This window comes from Rhea pennata, chromosome 4 (genome assembly GCF_028389875.1).
Source record: "Rhea pennata isolate bPtePen1 chromosome 4, bPtePen1.pri, whole genome shotgun sequence".
Lineage (NCBI taxonomy): Eukaryota > Metazoa > Chordata > Aves > Rheiformes > Rheidae > Rhea > Rhea pennata.
In genome coordinates this window covers 32,125,494-32,149,719 of record NC_084666.1, presented here as the reverse complement: position 1 = coordinate 32,149,719, position 24,226 = coordinate 32,125,494, and the positions used below count along the sequence as shown (strand labels likewise).

The following is a 24,226-nucleotide window of genomic DNA, read 5'->3' as shown; positions in this document are numbered from 1 at the left end:
ACCATAAAGCTTATGAAAAGTACGTGGTTAGATAGTGTGACTAGAGGAATAGTTTTATCATGGTACAAGAATTAGCTTCTCTTCCTATAGTTTAAACAAACAAACAAACTTTGTTCAACATTCAAAGTCTGTTGGGAAGGGGGGTGTTGGTGGGTTGGTTGTGTTTTCAAAGAAACACACTCCTAAGACTAAGCATCTCCAAGTTTCACACACCAATATCCCTGTAGCAAAAATATGTAGAAATCACCTCTGCACTATATCAAGCCAAGTTTTTCTAGCAGCTGCATCTAACATGCAACTGCAAAATAAGAGGAGATTATTAAAAATCATACTGCATTATGTCAGAGGCTCTAGTCAAAACTAGAACAGCAGAAGCTTCCCTAGCACGCTTCCATCCCCAGCACACTGTCCTCTGCCCAAGAATCTGGCTTAAGGTCAAAACAGCTTCTGGGAACACCTTGTATTAACTTGTTCAACGCAGGACATTCTTCTTTGGTGGGTTTAAATGTGCTGAAGAACGGCCACCTAACAGTCAATCCTGATAACTTGGACAATTCCTGCTACTAAAAAGTTACCTTTAATGACTTCCGCAGGATACGTGCCAAGCTGAAATAAAACTAACTACACATCCTGCCTATCCACTGGTTTCAAGGGCTGCTGAAAAAAGCCAGGAAAATAAACACTGTGCAGGCTAGTATGGCCACAGAGCAAGGAAAGGAGCAAGGTGGAAGAGAATAAAAAAGAGAAAACAAAAAAATTCACTACAACTAAAGAGCTGTCCTGAGAGCTCTAGGGGAAAAGGCATAGCTCTTCCTGTTTTGTTTTTAAGCTGGGGTAAAATTCATCATTCAATGTAACTAAGCCACAATAATACTCAGATTCAAAAAACCCTGAAGAAAAGATATAATCCTTAACAGAATTTCCTTTTCTTACTGACTAGAAGTCTGCCTTATCTAAACTGTAGAAATAAAGAGCTACCAAAGGTCTAAAACAAACAATATATAAACTTCTCTTTACATTTCGTAAGAAGGAAAAGAGGAGATAAGCAAATAATTCCATCTGTTCTGCAAGACCAATGAATTCATAAGCATCTACCTCAAGGAATAGTAAAACATCACCTTCATAATAAACCTCTCAGATGCTTGTTTTACCAAATCAGAAAATTAGAAAAGGAAAGCATATAGTATACTCACCAAGGACAATGATGATCCATTTTCAAAATGCATCTTGAAAAAACAGAAGTCCAAGCATCAAAAAATACCAGTTATGAGTCAGAAGAAAGGTCAGAAGGAGTTGTTTGTTATTTTTAAATTAGTCAAATACAGATTAAGAATTACCTACATGTACTATCACATATCTAATCCATATAGCAAAGATAGCTATTTAAATTCACATAATATAGTTTACCTACAACTACCCAACACACTTGTTTTGTCAAGGGGTTAGTGATATAAGAAAATCCCACCTACAACTTCAGCTTTAGGTTTTGTTCCTCAGTCTGAATAAAATTCTCAACTGATGTTTATTCTCTAACAGAAATTTAAGAACTGGACTAACTCAATTATATATTTAGTGATGCAAATAAACATATTTCCAAGTATTTGATATAGTTTATATATAAAATATATACATACACATATATGCATTTAAGAGGAACTCACCTTATGTGAAAAATCCAAAATAATTTTTGCAATTAATTAGTCTCCATTAATAAAAGGTGCACAAGAAATAAGATATAATTGAAGCAAGTGAATTTTGAGAAATAAGGACTTTAAAAAGTTAAAGGTATTTTGCAACATTTTCTAATAAAATTCTGTAAATATTACTCACATTTCATAGGACAACAAAGGTCATCCTCTTTTTCTAGCCTACTCAGACATGAGATTGTGTTGTATGTGATGGTGGTTGCATTATAAGACAGGAACAATCAAGATTCTATCTTAAATCAGTTATTCTTTCACTGTAAAGCTATTTTGCTGTTCAGTATGGTCTTTTCTGCCTCACAATAATGTTGCAATGTTTGAGTCATTACTAGCTGAGAGTATCTGGTACTGTCTTAAAAACTAAGAATAAATCAACATTTGAGGAAGCCCCTTTTCTTGAAGTTGGGGATTTAAGTCACTGGGGGCAAGAGGGAAGAAATGTAGAGGCAGCTCTGGTAATTGAGGAGACAGAGAGGAACAACTGAGGAAAGAAAGCAATTAGATCTCTGAGGAATCTGTAGGCGACCTTCCTTTCAAGTTACATAACAAAACCTTTACATTAGTGCTTCGATGAGAAATGAGGGCTGCTTGGCTGTTTCCTTTTTAAAAATAAAAATAATCTTCAAGTTATCCAATGAAAAATAGGATATTAAGTTTATTACCTCAGGTAAGATGTAAGTGACATCATGATTAGATTGAAATAGGTATGGTCTTTATTCAGATTCTAACAGAAAAATCAAAAAATTTTTTTAAGCAGGTATTTTTGGTTACATTCCTAAGGCAAGTTCTTTATTAAAATTCATAATTTTCAGCCTTTATTTAAAGGATGCATAAGACCACCTAATCCATGTCAGAATCAAAAAAGTCAAAGTACAATAAGCTACAGACTTCCTTAGAAATAATTTTAAAAATCTAATAAAAAAAAGCTTCTCTTTCCACAAAAAAGACACATTTATTTGAAAAGCATTTATTAAGAATATTTTCCTTACTTGTCGCATACAGAACAGTGATGGCAACGATCCGGTTTCACAAGTTGGCATCTGTCACAGTATCTGATTGCTAAAGTAAAAAGTTCAAAAATCAGATAGAGTTACACATTTTGATTCCTGAAGTCTGATCAAAAGTAAATACTTACAAACCCATCTTAACAGAACTCCTAGTAGAGCATTTCAGCACAATCAGAAGCAACTGCAAACACTGAACCACTCTGCATGTACTGTCATACAGGATCTAAGAGTGAACTGAAAAAAATCAGTTTTTGAAATCTTGCTGTTGAGGACTTTTTCCTCTAAACGCAACTCGGCTCTACAAAACCACTAACCAAACAAAAAAAAGTCTACAAAACCCATACCAGAGCAGAAAACTATTAAAGACTATTCAACCAAAAAGCCGTTTTAAGCAATTATTCTGACAGCTTTAATTCACTATATCAGGTTACCTTCTGGATTTGGTTAGCTAGCAAACACTCACAAACTTATCATTAGGTGAAGATCAATGGAAGAATTTCTGCTCTTGCAGCTGAACAGCCAGTGAGTGCAAGAGTAACAGTTTCTTTTTGTGATCTATCTAGTTATATATTATACACAGACAATGATTCATCTGCAATTAATGTTTATTTTTTACTTATGAAAGAAAGGAAATCTATGCAATCAAAAGCTATTACTGCTGCTTCTGAGGTTTGTTAATATTACCAGCTATTTTAAAATTTGTTTGCTAACATTTAGCAAGGTGTTTTAAAATCATAAATTGTACACAACAATTTACTTTCCAAAAATCTTTTTACTAAATTAATGTAACAGTATAAAGTTACATGAACATCTGATGTTGCAATGGCTTACTGTGTTTTCACTGATTAGATATACAAAATTCTTTCATCAGTTTATTATTTTATGAGCTATGAAAACCAGTTCTTCCCCACAGTCCAACCACTTGAAAATTCTCACTTCCTTCAGGCAGCAAAGCACATCAAGTCACCTGCCTTCAGTGGGCTCCTGAACAGGCAGTATTTACCTCCAGACATTGTTCGTGTATAGATAGGAAGATCCTTGGCTGCTCGTCTTAAGACTTCTTGCTGGGATTCACCTCTAGGCTCCCTCTCTAGGGATTCCTTGTCTGAATACGACAAGTGGAACTGGAAATAATTTTTAAAATCAAGGATGTGTTAGTGAATTTTAAGGTAAGTAAATATCTCTAGACACATGAGGAGAAATATTCATTAAATAAAGATGGATTAGTGGCACATATAAGGTATTATAGCAAATAACCTGCTGTTCCTAAGAGCACTAATTCAGTTTACGGTGTTTTTTGTCTAACAGAAGAAATAAGACCAAATTAAAATTCTTTCTGATGTGCTCCCAGTAGCACTTGGGGACAGTCTTCAAGAGGAGGATCAAGAGCTTTTGTAATCAAATGTAATTACCAATCCTTTGACAGGTCAGTTAATCTACTTTTCCAATAGTAAATATTAGCTAGCGAATACAAGCTACGGATGCCAATCTTTAACTGAAAAAAAATATGCTGCCAGTACTACTAAAGTTCTACTTTCTATAAGTAGAAAAGATAACTATATTTCTTTTCTAGTGTCTGGCATTTTCCCTTTTATTCTTTGTCATTGGAGAATCATAGTTCTCTTCATGAACATGTTAGTGTGTGTTTCTAGTTTAGAGACTGAGTGAAAGAATGGAAGAGTTGCATGCCATACATATGATAAACATGTCTTAACAACAAAGGACTTCTTTGGTTGTTGTTTAGAATAACAGATGTTGCTTTACTAAGTGCTGGAAGGTTGAAAAAGTGAAATAGATGCACAGTATATGTGAAGAAGTCCAGTTCTCCTTTACTGTAAAGTCCTCACACCGAGCAACAGAGTCAGCAATGTAACTGCAGCTTCTAAAAATGGGGAGATGCAGAAATCTTTGGTAACTCTATAAGAAAATAAGATACAAAATTGCTTCCTGTATTTGGCAGGAAGAGTGACTGCCCCTAACTTGTACCAGCAATAGAAGCCTTTTCAAATAGCATTTAACACCCATAAAAACATTTAAAAACTAGTCATCTTAACAGTATTATCTTTTTTTCCCTAAATAAAAGCAATTTATATAAAGCTAAGAAAGCAGACAGAAATATGAAGTGAGGAGCCTGTTTTCACCTCTTTAAAGAAAGCATCAATCCACCTTCTTGATAAGAAGCTCACAATCCTCCAGTAGAAACCAGAGGTTCACTGTGTGACACCAATTTCTCAGAGACCAGTTAATTTTTCCTCAGCAAAGTTACACCCTTTCTGGCTACTCTCCGGTCCCCCTCGGCATCTCCTGTTTGGAGTACGTAAAGCTATTGCTCCATCATTTGTATTGGTTCCCAGAATAATTACAAGTCTGCAAAAAACGAAGGTTTTGGTGCCTGGGAAACCACCTTGTCTCCCACTTGCATCCAACACTTGTACAGAGCTGGTACACACAGGTACAGAATGGCAACATTTAAAATGAAGCCGCTCAAAGACAAAATGCATCCAGGTGACTTCTTCACAATAGATTCTTAACCACAGAAGTTTTCCTCTACCACTGAGAGGTAACTCACAAGCCTTCAAGAGAAAGTAAGAAAATATATTATGTAAAAACTTTACAAAGTATAGGGATACAACTATAGTTAGGGTAATATAGTATTATTTGAGTTTGAAGTATTTCTCTGGACAGTTATTTCTAACTGAGAGGGATGGGGAAAAAACACTGAACATCAGAAGAAAAATGTAGTATTTTAAATTCAAAGCCACGGTGCTAGTAGTTTGATTGGTGCTTTTTATATGAGTAGAAAATTGAAATAAGCTTAAGAAAAGAAATATACAGCCAGTGTTTTTCCACCAGCTGCAGTATTCACTAGAACAAAACACAAAAGCTTTATGCCCTTTTTAGTCTTCAGAAGGGTATTTATTATGGTTGGTACGTTAGTTTAGTTAAATTGAGAATACATCATTTTAGATTTACAGATTATTCTAAAAACTGTAAGTCAGACAGTAACTTAGCATTATAAAATACCTCAATTAATTTTAAAAATAAAGCTCTAGCAGACTATCAAGAAGACACAGAACACTAAAAGATGTCATTTGCTGCCAGCAACATTGTATAAATTCAAAGAACACCGAAACATCACATACTGCTCTCTAGTAGCTAACTACACTACTAACATTCCATTTGAAGTTCTCTGATAGTATTGTATAATACTAGTATAATTACTAAGGATTTGTCAAAATGCTGACAAGAGCAGTGTTCTAGAAATCTTCTATTGACATCAGCCCAGTGACTTGAATACCTTCCTAATTATTGCTATGGCCACTTTAAACATACATATACTCTGCTCTGTAATTACTAAATGAAATAGGTTCTTAATTTTTATTATTTCCATCTTTCCCACCTCAAGCTGTAGTAAAGGCTGCAATGTGAATTTTAAGACAGACACTCATTACTTAAAACTATCTGCTTGTTTCCAGAATTACACATCTAGCAATTCAGAAAAGAACCTTCACACAACAGAGAGTGGAAGTCACAAGCTATTTGTTTTGTGTTTGCATGGTGGTTATAGGAGCTGAAGTTATGATGAGTCCACCTAAAATAGACATTGGCTTTGTGGATATTCAGAACTCTAAGGCAGCCACATTGTGCTTTCTCTTAGTATGTCTCAAGCTGTAAGGCTATCTAGTACAGAAGTTGTTGTTTCTGTACAAAGATGGGATGTAAAAGGACAAAAGCTTCTTTTGTTTGTACCAAGCTGTATAGGAAAGAACAGCATTAAGAGTAGGTCAGTTTTTCTCTTCTTTTTTTAAGATGATACCAAAAATAATGCAAAATTAAGCTGAAAAACCTAAACACTGAATTACAATCAATTATCTTGAGGCTATGTCACATTCAACATGGTTTTATATTATAATATTCTCCCAGAAAACTGGATCCTTCTTATTTAACATTTCTGTATTAGTTGGCCTTAGATTTTGGGTTTATATTCAACCTGACTGCTTTCTATGCAGCAGGTATATACTAGTTGCCTGCCTGGTTAGTCAGCAGCAGCTTCCCAGCAGCAGCTTACCGTATGGTACACTCACCCAAGTTCCTTTATATCAAAGCAGATGTAGCAGAAGCTGTAATTTAGAGGACAATTGACAAATGCTTATAGGTAACTTGGAACATATGTCTTAAATAAGTGGAAATAAAATTTTTCCCCACACAAAAATAATATATTCCTGTGCAAATATTTAACCTCCTAGTTCAAATAAGTGGCATTTTTCAACTAGTGACTTATTTTCCTGCTCTATATCATAAATGTTATCTTCTTTAACCTATTCAAAGATTTTTAAATTTAGTGAAGAGGTCTTTTTTGTCTTGTCAATTATGCTGTTTGCAGCCTGACTTATTCATATGAGAAGCTGTAACTACCAGTAATGTACCTTTCTACATACTATAAAGCCATATGAGTTCATAGCCTAAATTATTCAAATACTACAAAATCAGACATTTGACCAGGCTAGTTCAGAAACAAAAGTTATCTTACTTCTTTTGAAGGATTCATTGGTAGCGTAAAGATTGTTTTCCAATATGACCAGATGAACAGCATGAAAAATATGTGGTAAGCAACCAGGCACACAACTAAAATCAAAGAGGAACAGAATTAATACAAATAGACCAGCAACGTTATACTACTTACAAACAGATACCATACATATCACAGAAAGGTACACTAACAAATGTAAATACAGAGGCTTTGCAAAAGCTTTGCAACGAACATATTGCACTGCAACTTTACATGAGACAAATACAGACTTACTGTGCTAGGAAGTCATAATATAGGCTAAATATATTACAAAAGTTTGAAGGGAACTGTTGATAGGATTTAACAAATGAATAAAGGGAGAATGATTGCTTATTAATTATGGGATTCTAATATACTATCTAACTAATCTTTCTCTGCCTTTCAGTTTTATAAATCATTTCTGTAGACAGCTAGCCATGCAAAAATAAAGGAAATACAGCTACCTAAAGCAACAATCAGAGTGAGAAGAGTCTTTGAGTGTATATGGATATGCTGTCTGAACATTAACTACAATCAATTAGTTTTGATAGATTTTTTAGGATGGATGATGGTAGGGCTGTTTGTGAAAGACTGCAGGTTATTTAAACTCACATATGCGCTACTTTTTCTTCTTCATATTCAGTGATAAATTCTTACATTTCTTAATAATGGCAGTCAACATTTACCTTGCTGAGATGTTTTACTAGAATACTGAATACAATATTAACTTGGTCAAAGCCTGCCATGGATTCATGTGTTTCTACGCAAAAGTTCTCACTGTATGTATCAGTTATTCTGTATGTTACTACAGAAAATAATCAATCATACTGAACAATTCACTGCAGTAAAGATAATATCCAAAACCTGTTTCCCCTAACTAACAAAATGGAAATATCTTATCAGTTTAAGTCACTGATAGAAGTAAACTCCAAATCAACCACAGACTGATAATCATAACCCAGATTATAGCAAATGACTATCTCACTATTGAACAAGCATTTCTCAAAAATAGTCTACAACAAAACATTTTTATTGACTCTAAGAAAAGCTCATCTACACAAACAAAATCAGTATTTTTTGAAGCAACAGTATACTCATGCCATACAAGTGAAGGCAACGCATGACAAATTATATGAATTCTGTACAATATGCATTTACTAATCTGTATATGTATTTTACTGCTGTGAGAATACCGGTTATGGGGATTGGTAAGAGAGTTCCTTTTTCCTACATTAAAACAAAGAATACTGGAAGAAAACAAAATTTTAGCCTGAAGGCATTATCTTGAAAGGGAACCCACGCTTTCCTTTTCAAGTCTGCACTAGACATAAAACTTTTGTGTTTGCTCTTGCACCGAAGTTCTCCAAACAGGTCAAGGCAATGACTTTCCCAAGTGCCTGCCCATCAGTCTCCACACCCCACTCTGGAGCTTTCCTGGCTCCTACAGGAATCCAGAATCGGAACCTCAACTCTCTTGAGACACAAAAATCTGTTCCTTTTACATAAATCATATTGGACAACTATTAGAAGACAAGAATAACCAAGACAAGACAGCTGAAATTTGAAAATGTAACTGTACATTTTATTTTTCTGGAGGGCTCTTACTTCATTCAGCTCACAAGATAGAGAATGAATTAAGAAGCTACTTCAGTACTCTTCAATGGAATTTGGAAAGCTTAGTCCAAGGAACTATTCCCAAAAGTATTCTTCTGCACCCTTCCATTCCAGCTTTTCGATCAGACATGTAGATTTACTTCCTTTTTTGGTTTTGTGTCTTCTAGAGCATTTATGTCTTGGTTTTGTCTCTTCCCTTACATTCCCAGCTCTTCAGTTACACTTTTCCCATCCCATGATGGCTTCTCCCAGTGCTAAGATTGAGAGCGTATTCACATTCTGACCATTCACAACTGACCACATGAGTTTGAGGAGGAAGGCTTACAAAAAAAAAAAAAAAAAAAAAAAAAGCTTCTGATTCACACTGTTTCTCAAAAAAAATAAACCTGCCCCCCCAAAAAAAACCAAGAAAAAAAATTGCACAGGCTTGCATCAAGGAAACCCACTTACTAGATTTCAAACCCACACTTCTGGCATCACTAGACTTGCCCAGAAAGTTACGATAACTTATAATAGGGATGAGCCACATTTCTCCAGTTTTCATTTCTGAAAATTGTTAGTGCAGAAGGATAGCTGAGGGAGACTGCTCTTGAGTGAAGTTTACCAAGGCTTTAAGCAGCTAAAAATAAAAAAAAATCTAAGTTTCCTCAGCACCTTTTCTGTTAATTATAATTTGTGTTTTGTGAGCAATGCCTAACTACACATCAGTCTTTATTTTTGTTCCAAGGAGCAGCAGGAAACTGGAATTGTTTCAAAATTTGCAGGTGCTGAAGTTTGCAGATATGTTTATGCACTAATGGGGAAGAAATCACTGGACTGAACAGAATTGTTTTTCAAGCAAGCAGTTCTTAAATGGTAAATGCTTTTTCTTAGTAATGGAATCTCAAATAACTTAATAAGAACTGCTGAAATTACACAAACATAAGCAGCATCCATTTTTCCTCCTAACCTATACCCCTCTTCATTTAAAAGCTCCACAGGCCCATACTTTACATATACAGGTTGCACTGTATTATTAAACAGCATCTGGAAAAGCAATTTAAGAATGTTACAGCCTCCAAGTAGCAGCTCTAATTGTAGCTGATCAGGCAGTTTCATTTCCTTCTGAAAAGGTAACGGATCTGAAGGAGTCTGTGATTGTTTCTAGAAAGACAGTAGTTACAATGGAACTGGAGAAAAAAAAATACCTCTCATTTCAGTATGTTTCTCCACCATCGCCCCCCTCACACAAACATACACATTGCTCATTTTTAAAGCTCTTGGTTTTAAAAGAGCTTCCCTTGTTATGAATAGAAAAGTCTAAAAACAGGATGTTTTCAGCTGGCAACTCAGAAACCCAGTAAGAAGAGTGAAAGGTTCTCGTCTTTCTGGTCTGTACTTTGCATGGCTAAAAGAATATTCAAGGGTAATAGGACAACAAAAGGAGCTGAGTAACATCAAAAAATTTACTTGTTTACAGCAGATTAGATCTATAACTCAACTTTATTAGTAAACTATTATATATCACCACACCAATTATATAATCACCTGATGTATGAATTATACTTATAAATTGCTAATAAAAATCTTACCTTTTTCTCCAATATTTGTCATTGTTACTGAAAAATGAGAAAGAGAAAAAGAATAAAAATGTTTAAATAGCAAACAAAGTATTTGAGTATTTTAAGCTTCTGTTTTTCAACTGAAGAGGGAAGAGTAAATACCAAATAAGATGAGCTTGACACATTGTAAAGCTTTTATGGTGCAGCTGTGTAAATTCATGATTAAAATAGGTAAATAACTAAAAACAATGCCAATTGCCTATGAAGTTTTCTGTTTCCTATTCTCAGCCTCTCTACTCTAGCACCCCCCTACCCCCCGCCGAAGTAGCCCATGTTTAACCCAAGTAAAGCCATCTCTGAAGAACAAATGTTTTATTAACTGTAACTCTTCAAGCCTTATTGTTCATATATGTTCCATTATTGAGGTGGATGTTTCACATTCCAGAACTGTTTTTGCCAGCAATACTCAGTGTTAGTTTAGATCTCAAATGTGCAAAAATCACAGTAGATAAAAGTGGCATTTCCTTTAAGAAATTACCCACAGATTATAGGATTTTGGAATAATAACAGAGTGGGAAGAGTACATTAGCAATGGAATACATAGGTGTCATGCATCAGTTACTGCATCTAAGAAAAGAACATTTTTTTTTCTTACACCTATATTCCACTCTTGGTCATATTATAAAAAACCCAAACATCTCCAAGAGAGAACAAAAATTCCTAAGTAATTAAAAAGCCCTCCTCCTGCTCTTCCCTTTCCATCCAAATCACTCAACCACACATTTATCCACCCCAGTTCAGTAGGATGGATAACACAGAGTCCACAGAGATAACACAGAGAGATAACACCGGCACCTACAATTTCCAGGGAGAGGGTACTAGCTCAACAGACCTCTCAGCTGCTCTTGCTTCCATAGCAAAAATGGACATCCTGTAGGCATGAGGCAGCTACTACAGAAAGGCCATACAGCCATGCCATTCCCCTTCCTGGCCTGGTTTAAACTTATCAAACTTAGGCTTGTTGATAGAGCAAGAGTCACTCTAAGTATATCTTGCACAACACAAATTTCTCATGTAAGTAGTACTGCTTCACACCTTTACCAATGACTCGGAAGACGTGAGAGTGTGAACAACTTGATAAGCTAAATCTTTGTAGCAACTGCTACACAGAAGTTGAGGGAAGAATCTGAAGAGCAGAGATGCTGCAGCATGAGAATGCATGAACATGGTAAAGTCATAAGCCATTCACTGGAAATAATCGGTAAATTTTTAGAGCTGATGTGCAATTCAAAAACACTGGAGTTGACAGACTATGACAAAACAGTCAATTTACAAGCTTCAATTTTCTGTCTTCACTACGTACAGCCAACAAGGTATGCAGAATCCTTACTACTGCCTTCTGACACAGAATTTATGTTTGTCTTCTTCCTATAACTACTCTCTGCTAAGCAGAAAGCCTTAGCCAGGCACACAATGCAGAATCACTAACTTCAAACTAAGATCCACTTGTTATTTTATGTCTAGTTAGCATCAGTTCGCACTCTTGTGAAAACTTTCATAGTATTTCCCAGAATTGAGGAGAAGGAGAAAAGGAGTACATTTGTGTCTTAAGCCACAGTACCGAGCAAGTTTGCAGTTTGGCCCCTGGGTTCAGGATAGATGTGGAACAAAGCTTGAAGTTTTTCATGGACCTTTCGCAGTGGTTTGTGGCAGTCTCTCCTCCTCACAAGGGAATGGCACAGAACATTACTATGAGAGAACTGGTGGTCATCGTTCTTTTTAATCTTGGATAAACTGCAGTAATTAATGCGCTTAAGTTGAGATTTATATTCTGATCACTGAATCTACATCAGACAAGAGCACTCTTATCCCCTTCATCCTCTTCCTTAAAATAAAACAGCTGGTGAGCATCAATTACAAGTATTAATTAGGACAGATGAGAATTTCAATGCTGATGGCCTACATGCCCAAGACAAAAACTATTCTACTAATCTCTAAGTAAGGACCAAAACAACTGCCCAAAATACAAGTTTTCCATTAACAAGACATTGATTTAGAAGACCTTTAACAATTTCTCTCCACCTGCTACCCTCAAATAAGAGAAGAGATAAATACAAATTCAATAATTTCTACCTTACTGGAAGACTACAGCTTTTTGAAATTTCTGTCCTCCTCCCAGATGAAATATGCTCTTCAGAACATGCCTCAGCATGTCTTCAGCAGCCAATGTTTTCAGTTTTTGCAATGTCTAATTTAGAAGCCAAGTATTCCTGAAAGTCAGAAATTGCACACCATGAAGACTAAAACATAAGTGTCTCAAAATGTCCAACTAAGCCCAATAGGCTGAGAACCATTTTTTTGGCTTTTTTTTTTTTTTTTTTTTGACACCTCTGGACCTTTTAATCTCTTTTACCTTCTGCTAAGACCCAGAGTTGTTTTGCACACTTCTAAGTTACAGCCACAGTAAGAGGCTGAAGTAGGAGACAAGTCTGAAGAGAGAATCCTGTATCTTCAATCTTACTATTTTTTCCAGGCTGTGATTGGCATTTACAGCGAAACTGCACTGCTTAACAAACATCCCCTCAAACTGCGACACAAGGAGCACACAAGATATCCAATAACTTGCAGCTTTATAAAATGTGAAGTATCACTCCTTATGCTCATGTCTTTTTAAAGCACCTTTGACAAAGGCTCCCCGAAAGAGGGACAATATGTGGGAAAGTAACTGAGAGGCATCTGCAGTGGCACAGAACTAGAGAGGAGATAAGTCTCCCCCCTTCTCCCCACCAACATGAACACAAGCTATATATTGATCAGTACAAAGATAACTCTTAAAAAAAAATCAAAGTATCAAATCTAAATTACTCCATACTTCTTCTATTTGTAAAATGACCACGACATAAGAACTTCTTAGGGTTACTATAAGATGCTTATACTTAAACGGTTTAAGTGCACAAAAAATCATTTTGTAATAAGGAAAAAATAAATTCCGAGTCACAAATATTAGATTTGATCAAAAACAAGTTTGCTAAATTTTCACCTTCTGAACAGCACATTTGATAATTTTTTTAAAAATTAATTATATATTGTTCAGGAGATACAGTGATCTGGCTTTGTTATTTTATCCAACAATATTTTTTATATAGTCTTCTATGGAAAATTTGCACAGATCTTTCCAGTGGTTTTCTACTCTCTTCCTAGGGATTACATTTACTGTTGGCAACATACAAAAAAAGTAGGTCAGACCGTACATTCCGTCATTAACAAGTACCAGCTTAAATGCTGCAAATTTGCTACTGGTAGTCAAATAGCATATAAATAATGAATGTAGAAAGTACTTAAATATACAAGGACTGAAAATAACCACCTAGAACACACCTATCCCAATCGTTAAAGAAGTTTTACAGTTTTGGAGGAAAAAGAATATAATTATTTGAAACAGGATGACATGATAGCTTCCATTTTTTCAGAGACAGAGATAACTGTAAAACCATGGACCCACCTTCAAATATTCCTTAAAAAGTTACAGCTCTGTTCACCTCCTCAAGTACTGCAGGGGCCAATTTCACTAAGAATTATCCTTCCAAGGCCAACCACTACTACACTGCCAGGGTGCCATTTACAGCTCAGTACCAGCAGACTATCACATCATTAGAGCCTCTCTTTCTCATTATGCAGCTTACAGGTGGTGCTCATCAGAATTAAGGATCAGGCTGTGATATATGCGGGACTTCGGCCAACAGAGCTGCCAATTTCCTGAACCAGAAACACTGCTTCCTGCTTGCCATGAACCACGCTCAGCCAGAAAGATGTTCAGCATGTTCAGTAGCCTACACTGCTAAATAGGCTGTGTTTGCAAGAAAAGCAGTGCCTGAGTGCAGAAAGTTACATTATAAAATATGGTAATTGTTTCTCTTTTCTCCAGAGGAGGAAAAATTCAGGATGGGAAGAACACACAGAGAAACCAGGGGAATTCTTCCTCAAGTTGCTGGTAACATTCCTTCCTGAATTAAGTCTTTCAGCATTAGAAACATTGCCTTGATAGGCAAAGAGGACAGAAAATATCCAGAGAATATCTGGCCTTGGAGCACAACACAAGGTGGGTGGGAGGAGAAAGGACCAGCAAAAAGGCCCCTGTGCTAGCTGAAGCGGATCTAGAACACAACAGGCAAAGTCTGCCAACTAAAAACCCGTTTATGAAAGGTTAACCTATGCCTGTTCTTTTGACTCAACCAAGTCACTTTGCACTGGCTCAGGCCTTAATCTGAATTACTACTGGAACCAGATTTACCATTTCTGGAACTATGATTGACTTTCTCTAGAAACATTTATTCTCAGTTTACCCACTGAAAAATTAAGCAAGCATCCATCTCCATGTAGCTAGAGACTGTGCAAAACACATTGCTAGCACAAAACCCAAATGAACTTGGAGGACAAGATTCCTGTTAAAATTTTGTATTAGTTATCATTAAATTTTACCTGACTTGTACACCCCAAAATCAAAGTTCTTGAATGGTAAATATAATGGTTGACCTTAAAAAAAGAAAAAGATTGGAGAGAGCACTGTTTTTTTTAAAAGCTTTGATGGGGATAAGGATACAAGATCTTGTTTCCACAGCACAATTTTTTAATATTAAAAAATCAGGACACGTGAAAATATTTTTTCCCGAGCCGCTGCAGCCACATCTATAAATAGTTGTTGCTCTCAAACTTTTATACAATTTAACATCCTTATCTGATCCACAAAACCAAGTATGTATTTTATCTTCATAGATTATCTGAAGCTGTAAAACACTGATCTACAGATGTAGTTTAACTCATCTCTTTGTATGTATAGAATTGCTTTACTCTTATGGCATGTGTTCCACTCTTATCTAATCATTCATAAAAAAAAAAAAAAAATCAATGCTGTAGTAAACTACCTCTTTGCTGGACAGGGCAGCATTTTGCATTGACTCAGAATGACAAGGTGAAGACCAAGCAACCAGTGTTTCACTTAAGAACAAAAGCAACAGAAGTATTTCTGGCAGATTTAAGGTCAGCATAAGCAGTCATAAAACCATGTTCTAAGGCTGTTTGATAGAATTCATAACTGTGTCGGTAAGTTCTGTTTAATCCCTAGCACTGCACACATCAAACTACATCAGTATTTAGCTATCCAACACAGGCTGCTATCTGAAATCCTTTCATGCTTTAGGTTACAAAAATGTTGGTTTTGAATTGAGTATAGCCAAGAACTGATCTGATCTTTCACACCTGCAAATTTCCTATTTACCTTCCAAGTCACAGGGACTACTTTATGAATGAAGATTACTTCTCTAGAAGTTCTATGATCAGATCCTTTCTGGAAAAGCATATGCTGGTAAATATACTTTTGTAAGCTATTATGCATCCAGCAGTGTTAAATTTTTAACTGAAAACACACTCTTACCGAATAATTACACCTTTGTCATAAACCTTATGCTTTCAACTTAAAGCCATGGTTTAAACTTCAAGGCAGAAAACCTGCAGGTAGTACTAGGTGCTACAGGGCATGATAAGCAATCACACTTATAACAGAGGTTAATTCAATTTCAGAAGTGGAGAAGAGATGCTTTTCGGGACGGGGAAACAACACAACTTTTGAAGGAGGAACAAATGAAGGAAGTTATCCCTTTGGAATTCTGTAAAATAAATTAAGTTAAATTTGGGAAATGTAGAGGAATTCTACCGGCTAAAATTCAAAATGCTGATTTTGCTTCAGCTTTACATATCTTTCTTCTAACATGTAATTCCAAATCACAAACTAGCAGAAAAATAAACCCGGAAAAACATCTTATAAACTGAGACTGTCAAGAATGCTTCTGACAAACAACAGTGCAAGCAACTAATGGTTTTGCATTATCAGAGCATGGACTAGATAACTACTCGAGGTCTTTTCCAGTTCTACGAACCCGAATTACTGCAACATCTAAGAATGAAGGCATAAGAAAAGACTATTTTCTTTGTATATGTAGAGTTTACTGAAACCAGTATGTATTTTCTGAGTAATCAGATCTGTTTTCTCATGTACAGGAGCAATGGATGAAGGGGATGAGGGAAGAACTCTATTTGCAATTAATGTTCTTGTTCCAAATATCTTAGATGGAAATTTCAGCAGCTTTAGCTATCCAAGTTCAGCATACTCACTGGGTATAGCCTGTATTTTCCTCTCTTTTAAAGAAGGCATCTTTCTTTATGAAATTTTGAATGCTTGCAAACACAAGACAAAAGCAATGAAAGAGAAAATCTGTTTAAAAAAATTCTCTAGCTTTATATTTATGCATCTATTCATGTAGCTATTGCATGTACAACTGGCAGGAGTTAGAAGAACATGAGATTTTACCAAATACCTCCATCTAGAATGGATATTTTCACTTGAACAACATTTGCATTCCCTTTATCTCCAGATGTGAGAATTCAGGATCATGCTGAAGCCTCTGAAATTTTATACGGAAGAATAAGTCTTATTTTCAATTATCACCATCAGTTCCTTAGAGCTATTAAAAAAAAAAAAGAGTTGTGGTACTTCGTGCAAAGCTTCATCTGGTTTAACTACAGGCTACAAATTAATCAGAGGTAAAACCAGACTATGCTAGAGAAATCCTGGATTAAAATCTATGCACTACAACACACTGCCTGTGCATAGACAGGATTGCTTCTAACTACTGAAAAACTACAAATATTTAATAATTTGTAAAAGCAAGCAGCAGCTACAAGACACACTGACATCTCACTTCCTTGGTCAGATATGCATATTACTAAACATACTTCCACCAAGCCAAATAAATACTCTTATCCTGGATACTTGTTTACAACTCTCTGATTTATCATGTTGACATAGCCTCATTTAATCTGAGGCATTTCTCTTATTCTGCCTATTCCAAAAACTTAGGTATTGTATTTACTATCTCAAAAACATAACAATCATCTCCAACATACACACACAGGTACAAGCTTACTTTTACTGCTCATTCCTTTGAGTACAATGTGGGTGCAAAGGACCGAGAGGTATGAACTGGCTACTGAATTAGAAAATAAGTTTCCAAATCAGTATGGATCTGAAGACTCAGGACAGACTCAACAGCAGTAACATAAGAAGAAAAAACAAACAAACAAACAAACAAACAAACTACTTTTAAACCAAGCACTCTCAGAAGTATCTGACAAGGTGCCTGTCATAGCAGAAGGCTTGACTTTCATAGCAGGAAGCTCCTGTGATCTAGTACAATGAATGACAAAACCCATGCAATCCAGTATGCAGTTTTTCCAAGCAGGAAGTTTGGCCTGCACTGGGGAATGGGACTGGGATACCCATTTTATAATTTGCCTATTACACGCTCCTTCCCCCTAGCATAGGTACTAAACAGCCAATTGAATCTGAAAAGAGCATTTGATCTTTTAACTAAGGTGCAAAAAACCTTCTCCCTAAACTTTTATCATTTTACTGAAATATTTCAGAATTTTTTTACTGGAAATCCAGCCTTCTCCCTTTGTTCTTCCAAAAAGAAAAAGAAAGAGAAAGAAGTTTTCAAACAGTCCTATGAATGACTCCAATTCCAGAGATACAGAATGATTGCACCTTGGCATGTCAGATCACCTGCAGCTTTAGAAGAAAGAAGCACTGTGCAGTGCCACAACAAAATTTTCGTACCTGGGAATTCAGAAAAAAGTTCTGTTTTACTTAACACCACAGCCAATCCCAGAAACAGATCTATCCACATTTTCCAGGAAAAAAATATGCACTACAAATGAAAAAAAAAAGAAAAGTTCACAGTACAACGCATGCTGCCTTTTGCATGCATTAGCATTTGGTCTAGCCCTTCTATTATTCACTTACACTCTGTCTCCAAAATGACATCCAAATACACAGAAAGCATGCACCTTCAGATCTTTAAATAGCTTTTTTAAAAAAGTTAACATCTAGCATGTATTGAAATAGTGTGGTTCTGGCATTACAGATTCATTTGAAAATGAACAGCTTTTCAGTTTAGCACACTTTTAGCTTTACTTTGTTATCTAAAAATCAAAGAGGCAGCTTCACTGCCTTGTAAACACTTTTGAGAAGAATGTCCCCTAGCTGCACATCAACACTCTTAGACACAGCTAAAAAGATGGGAGAGATTTATCTTTTGCTCTTATCTTTTTAGTCCTATGATTTTTAATCAATTTCTAACGCAACAGGCCTTCAATAAAAGGAATATTGCATGAAGGTACAATCCTAAAGTATGATGTGCTGAAAGTTCTTTTGGTTTCATTTGAACTGTATGTTTTTACTTGATGTGTAGGTCAAATGACAGCAGAAAGACATTTTAAAAATTAAACTATTACTGGTTGCATAACTGAAAAATAGGCTTCAACTGAAACCTCTCTTTCTTATTTATTAAAAATCACTTGATATTAATAACTGACTTTAGCAATAAATACAATTCAGAAAAAAATATATACTATATACAAGAACCAAATTTGCCTTCACGCACCAGAAGTCAGCCAGCAAATGAAGGTTTAAATAAATATAACTCACAAATCTGTTTGCACTCATGGTATAACAATCATAATAAATATTTAAGTGTCAAATAATCAAACTTTTATGAAATATACTTATGTAAAATAAATATACTACTGGTAAAAATATAAGGGATAAACAGATTTCTGTGTTTCACATACTTTAGCATCTCTCTGCCCAACCTTCGAAACAACCATTTTGTAGAAGAAGAAAAAACATTCTGAAATACTCAGGTTTTTATGAACATATTCGAGTATTTTTAAGAGAAAGTATATTTAAAAGTCCATTGACTTTAAGTATAGAGGAAATTATTTTGAGGGAAAAGACAAGTACTTCTGGCAGAGGTCTTGTGAGTTTAAAATATCAGAAAAATCCAGAGACTGGAACTGGAATAAAGCAAATGAGTTTTTTAAACTGATTTGTTTACACATTTAATTGCAATATTCTATAACCAGTCTGAAGAAGATGATAATTTCCTAGCATTCAATACCTAGCGTTCCTTTTTCTTAAGACATTAAAGCAACATAAGCACTTAACTAAATTCGCTAATAAAAGAAACAGAAACATAAAAATGCTAAATTCTGTACTTAAGAGTTATGGATTCCTTTTTTTTTAATCATTATTTCTAAGAGCTAAACCATTTTTTGCACTTCTAAGAAGTTAGTCAGTACTATAACTACTCAGTTTTAGAGACTAAAGACTTCAACTCAGTTTAAAAGGACTTTTTTTTTTTTTTAACCTCTCTCCTACAACCCCCAGCTGAAATTTCAAAAGCAATACTATATTGCTTAACCAACCTGATAGCCTTCTCTGATGGGGGAGAGCAGTGGACATTGTGTACCTTGACTTCAGCAAGGCTTTTGACACTGTCTCCCGTAACATCCTCCTAGAGAAGCTCAGCAAGTGTGGGTTAGACGAGTGGACAGTGAGGTGGATTGAGAACTGGCTGAAAGGCAGAGCTCAGAGGGTCATCATCGATGGCGCGGAGTCTAGTTGGAGGCCTGTGGCTAGTGGCATCCCCCAGGGCTCGGTCCTGGGTCCCATCCTGTTCAACATTCTTCATCACTGACCTGGCTGAGGGGACAGAGTGCCTCCTCAGCAAGTTTGCTGAGGATACCAAGCTGGGAGGAGTGCCTGACACACCTGAGGGCTGTGCTGCCATTCAGAGAGACCTGGACATGTTGGAGAGCTGGGCGGAGAGGAACCTCAGGAGGTTCAACAAGGGCAAGTGCAGGGTCCTGCACCTAGGGAAAAATAACCCTAGGCACCAGTACAAGCTGGGGGCTGACCTGCTGGAGAGCAGCTCTGCAGAGAAGGACCTGGGAGTGCTGGTGCACTACAAGCTGACCATGAGCCAGCAATGTGCCCTTGTGGCCAAGAAAGCCAATGGTCTCCTGGGGTGCATTGGGAAGAGTGTTGCCAGCAGGTCAAGGGAGGTGATCCTGCCCTTCTACTCAGCCCTGCTGAGGCCTCATCTCGAGTCCTGTGTTCAGTTCTGGGCTCCCCACTACAAGAGAGACATGGAGCTACTGGAGAGAGTCCAGCACAGGGCTACAAAGATGATCAGAGGGCCGGAGCATCTGCCCTATGAGGAACGGCTGCGAGAGCTGGGCCTCTTCAGCCTGGGGAAGAGAAGACTGAGGGGGGATCTTATCAATGTGTACAAGTACCTGAAGGGAGGGTGTCAAGGGGATGGGGACAAACTCTTTTCAGTTGTCCCCTGTGACAGGACAAGAGGCGATGGGCAGAAATTGAAGCACAGGCAGTTCTGCCTGACCATGAGGGGGAATTTCTTCCCTGTGAGAGTGACAGAGCACTGGACCAGGTTGCCCAGAGAGGTTGTGGAGTCTCCCCCTCTGGAGATCTTCAAGGCCCGCCTGGATGCAACCCTGTCTAACATGCTCTAGGCGCCCCTGCTGAGCGGGGATGTTCTCCAGAGGTCCCTTCCAACCTTACTGATTCTATGATTCTATGATTTTGAAACTCTCATTACTAAAGGCTCAAACAAATTACTTTGGTTATAACCCTGCAAAGTTACTTTCCAAGTCATACTAAGCTATGGTTAACACTGTCCCCTGTACATTATTGTTAGCATCAAAGATGGTAAGTTGCGGTAAAAGACACTTATTATATACATTCTCTTCAGCAGCCAGTGCTGCAGAATACAAGATGAACTGAACAGACAGGCTGGCTTCAAAGCACTTAAAACGCCAACAGTCTACTCCTGCTGTTGGCTTTTGTTCTCGAAGTTGTTAGCTATTCCTTCTGTTGTTTACACTAAATACTAATCAGTAAGATGAGGCATAAGTTTATTTTATCTTAATATGCCAAAAATGAAGAAAAACATCCAGATACAGTTAAAAAATAGAGTTAGTTCAAGTTGTGAATGACTGCTGTGTCAATGACTGCTAGTTTTTTTACTGTAAAAAAAACAGTAAGGCAGGCAGAATGGGAAGAGGGGAGAGGGGAAAAAAAAATAAAGCCGTTTATCCAGAGAAAAGAACTGAACTCATGAGGTTTGTGGAGAATTCTAAGATTCCCTTTTCCTTCCTCCCCACAAGACTTTTGCTTAGAGCAGTTCTACAAATATTATGGCAAAATAAATAGTTTGAAGGAAGTTTCAAGCATTCTGTTGTCCTAAGAGGCTTTACAAAATGCTTTGAGGCATTAGTACACTAAAACACATTTTTCTGGCACTATATAGAATTACCTAGAAAAAAATACAGTAGATCACTAACAGTAGTGCCTGAATCAGGGCTACTTTTGGGGGGAAAGTATCAAGGGAATGTGTACTTTAACACGGGTGTTAACCAGAGTCACTTCCCCCTGAAACATCCTTGCCTTCCTTGTCTCACTGATCTCCCCTTTCCAGGCTCACTCAGGCAACTCTTCCAACTCTCTAGCCAGCCCATTTCCTTGCACTGGCAGTGAACACTTCAGTCCTCCTCTTGCGACACCGACAGGGTACTCAAATCTCAGTTTCTAGATGAAGAGCAGCCACAGCAAGAAATGCCGAACTGCAGCCCAGCAGTGCGGGCACTGGACGGAAGCACACAGATGAAATCTCTACAGAGTTTACCCAGAAGTCGTCCGTTGCCAACAATGATTTTTAAAGCACTTACAACCAGCAAATGTGAATGCCATTAGTGAGAGCGAGGAAAAAAAAGGGGCTATACCATCCCAGGTCTTGAGACCTCACTCCAAAACAGAGGAGCTACACCTGGAAATCACTTTTGCTAAATGTCTCAACTAACTGTTCAGCCAAGCATCTATAAAGTCAAGAATTTTCTTATCATATTCTTCTGTTAAAAAAAAAAAAAAAGCCACAAGGCTACTGAGATTTTTCAGCCAGAACAGCTGAAGTCTGACAAAGTTATACGCACCTATCAATAAACACACTGAACTTGGCAAGGCTTCTACCCTCTCCCCTTTTCTCCGAACAGGCGCTAGGTAATTCAGGGACGCTCCGGACCCACCCGCAGCAGAGGCTGCATGGGGATCCAAGGGGCAGTTTGCATTCCTCCGGGCGGTACGTGACTGGAGAACACACGCACGCCGGTGCGCTGGCACCCGCACGCTGACGACTGAACCGCTGCTGCTCGGCAGGACCGCGCTGCCCGCGGCGCGACGGACCGCAGGGCACCGCCACCCGCGTCCTGCCGGCTCGCGGGCACCCGCGCGGGAGCTCTGCACGCCAGGGAGAAAAACGACCCTCCCCCTAAAAAAAGGAATTTTAGATCCCTCTTTGATTGATTTGTAAGTGGAAGCTCGCACACCCGGGGATAACTTCCGAGCACGTCCCACCGCCAGGGTACGCGCGGGACGCGGCGGAGGGGCGCAACCCAGGGGCTCCACGGCCCGGCCCGGCACGGCCCGGCTCGGCCCGGCCCGGCACGGCCGGCGGGCGTGGCGGCGGCCCCTGCGCGGACAAACAACGCCCGCCGCGGCGGCGGCACTCACGCAGGCAGAGCTGGACGACGTAGGCGTAGTAGGACCAGCAGAGGATGCTGGAGATGAAGAGCACCGGCACCCAGTATAGCAGCCGCCGGCAGCGCCGCCGCACGCCGCCCCAGGTACCCGCCGCCCCGGCCGCCGGCGCCGCCGCCATCTTCCCGCACCGCATCCCGGCCGCTCGCTGCGGGAGGGATGGGGGGGGGGGGCGGCCGGGGCGGGGCGGGGCGCGCCCTGCCCGCGCGGCGCCCCCGCCCCCCGCCGCGGCAGCGCCCTCTGGCGGCCGCCGCGCGCGGCCTCCCCGCGGCGCCGGGAAGCGGCCGTTGGGCGCGCGCGCTCGGTAAAGCTGGCGGCGGCCGTTGGGCGCGCGCGCTCGGTAAAGCTGGCGGCGGCGGCCGCCGCGCCGCGCCGCACGCAGAGCCGTTGAGGGCTTTCTGTGGGGCCGGGGAGTTTTTACACCATCATGGGTCCCTCGGCGTTCACGATCAGGCGGAGGAATTTCCGTTAGCCGTCGTAAACTAAACTGAAGGAGCGAGACATTATAGATTGAAAGGAATGAGTAAAATGATTAAGTATCCCATGGCGGTAAATTATCTATTCAAGAAAGAGGTTGGCATGTCACTCGCTGAAACCATCTGCCCAGTATGTAGTTACTATAGAAGAAAAATGAACAAAATGTGCTGTGGAAAGACTGGAATACAATTACTTAAGAAATGGTACTGCATAATGGAAAGTATTGAATTTACTTACAATAACTTAGCACCTGACATAAATTGGGGTTGGGGAGATCTAAAAGGCAAAAGGGAAGAGACAAATGACATAAACAGACATCGTGAAAGGCACTGGAAAACCAAATTTGATATACCTATGTAATGTGTTTCATAAAACATGAGGAAAGGGACCAAAAGTGATGCCTCGATAAAACACATTATTTTAACTGTAATTGAGTTATGCAAGTCATCACTGAGGCCAAAATCTTACTAGAATATTTAAAGCATTTGACTTCAGCGTGGTTACTCCTGCTTGAAGGCATGCTCTATGCTTTACTGACAGAAGTTAAAAGAAATAGAGGCAATTTAATCCATCTGATGGCTTTTGGCACTCTTTGGAAATGCCTCTTGGTGACGTCTCTCAGATAATGTGTTGTGTTTTTTCAGGACAACGCAGTTACATCATGAGAATTTAGCAGCTAGAAGCTCTGTAAGGGCGAGTTCATTTTTGTATGGTGCTTGGTCACTATGAAAAGCTGTTTGATATTGTCACTTTTTCTGTAAACATCATGTGCTGTTATTTTTTACACTCATCAAATACACATTGTAAGTTTGAATTAATCTTTT

General features: G+C 38.3%; 1 protein-coding gene across 1 annotated transcript in view; it reads right to left on the bottom strand.

The window, feature by feature from the left end:
- Window positions 1-23,061, bottom strand: part of ZDHHC2 (zinc finger DHHC-type palmitoyltransferase 2) — a 34,875-nt gene extending 11,814 nt beyond the window's left edge. The window contains exons 1-6 of the mRNA XM_062574647.1: window positions 22,899-23,061; window positions 10,445-10,471; window positions 7,242-7,336; window positions 3,714-3,834; window positions 2,693-2,762; window positions 1,194-1,226 (exon numbers count right to left, since the gene is read on the bottom strand). Coding sequence (XP_062430631.1) covers window positions 1,194-1,226; window positions 2,693-2,762; window positions 3,714-3,834; window positions 7,242-7,336; window positions 10,445-10,471; window positions 22,899-23,061 — 509 coding nt within the window. The remainder of the gene's footprint in view (window positions 1-1,193; window positions 1,227-2,692; window positions 2,763-3,713; window positions 3,835-7,241; window positions 7,337-10,444; window positions 10,472-22,898) is intronic.
- Between the last annotated feature and the right edge of the window lie 1,165 nt (window positions 23,062-24,226).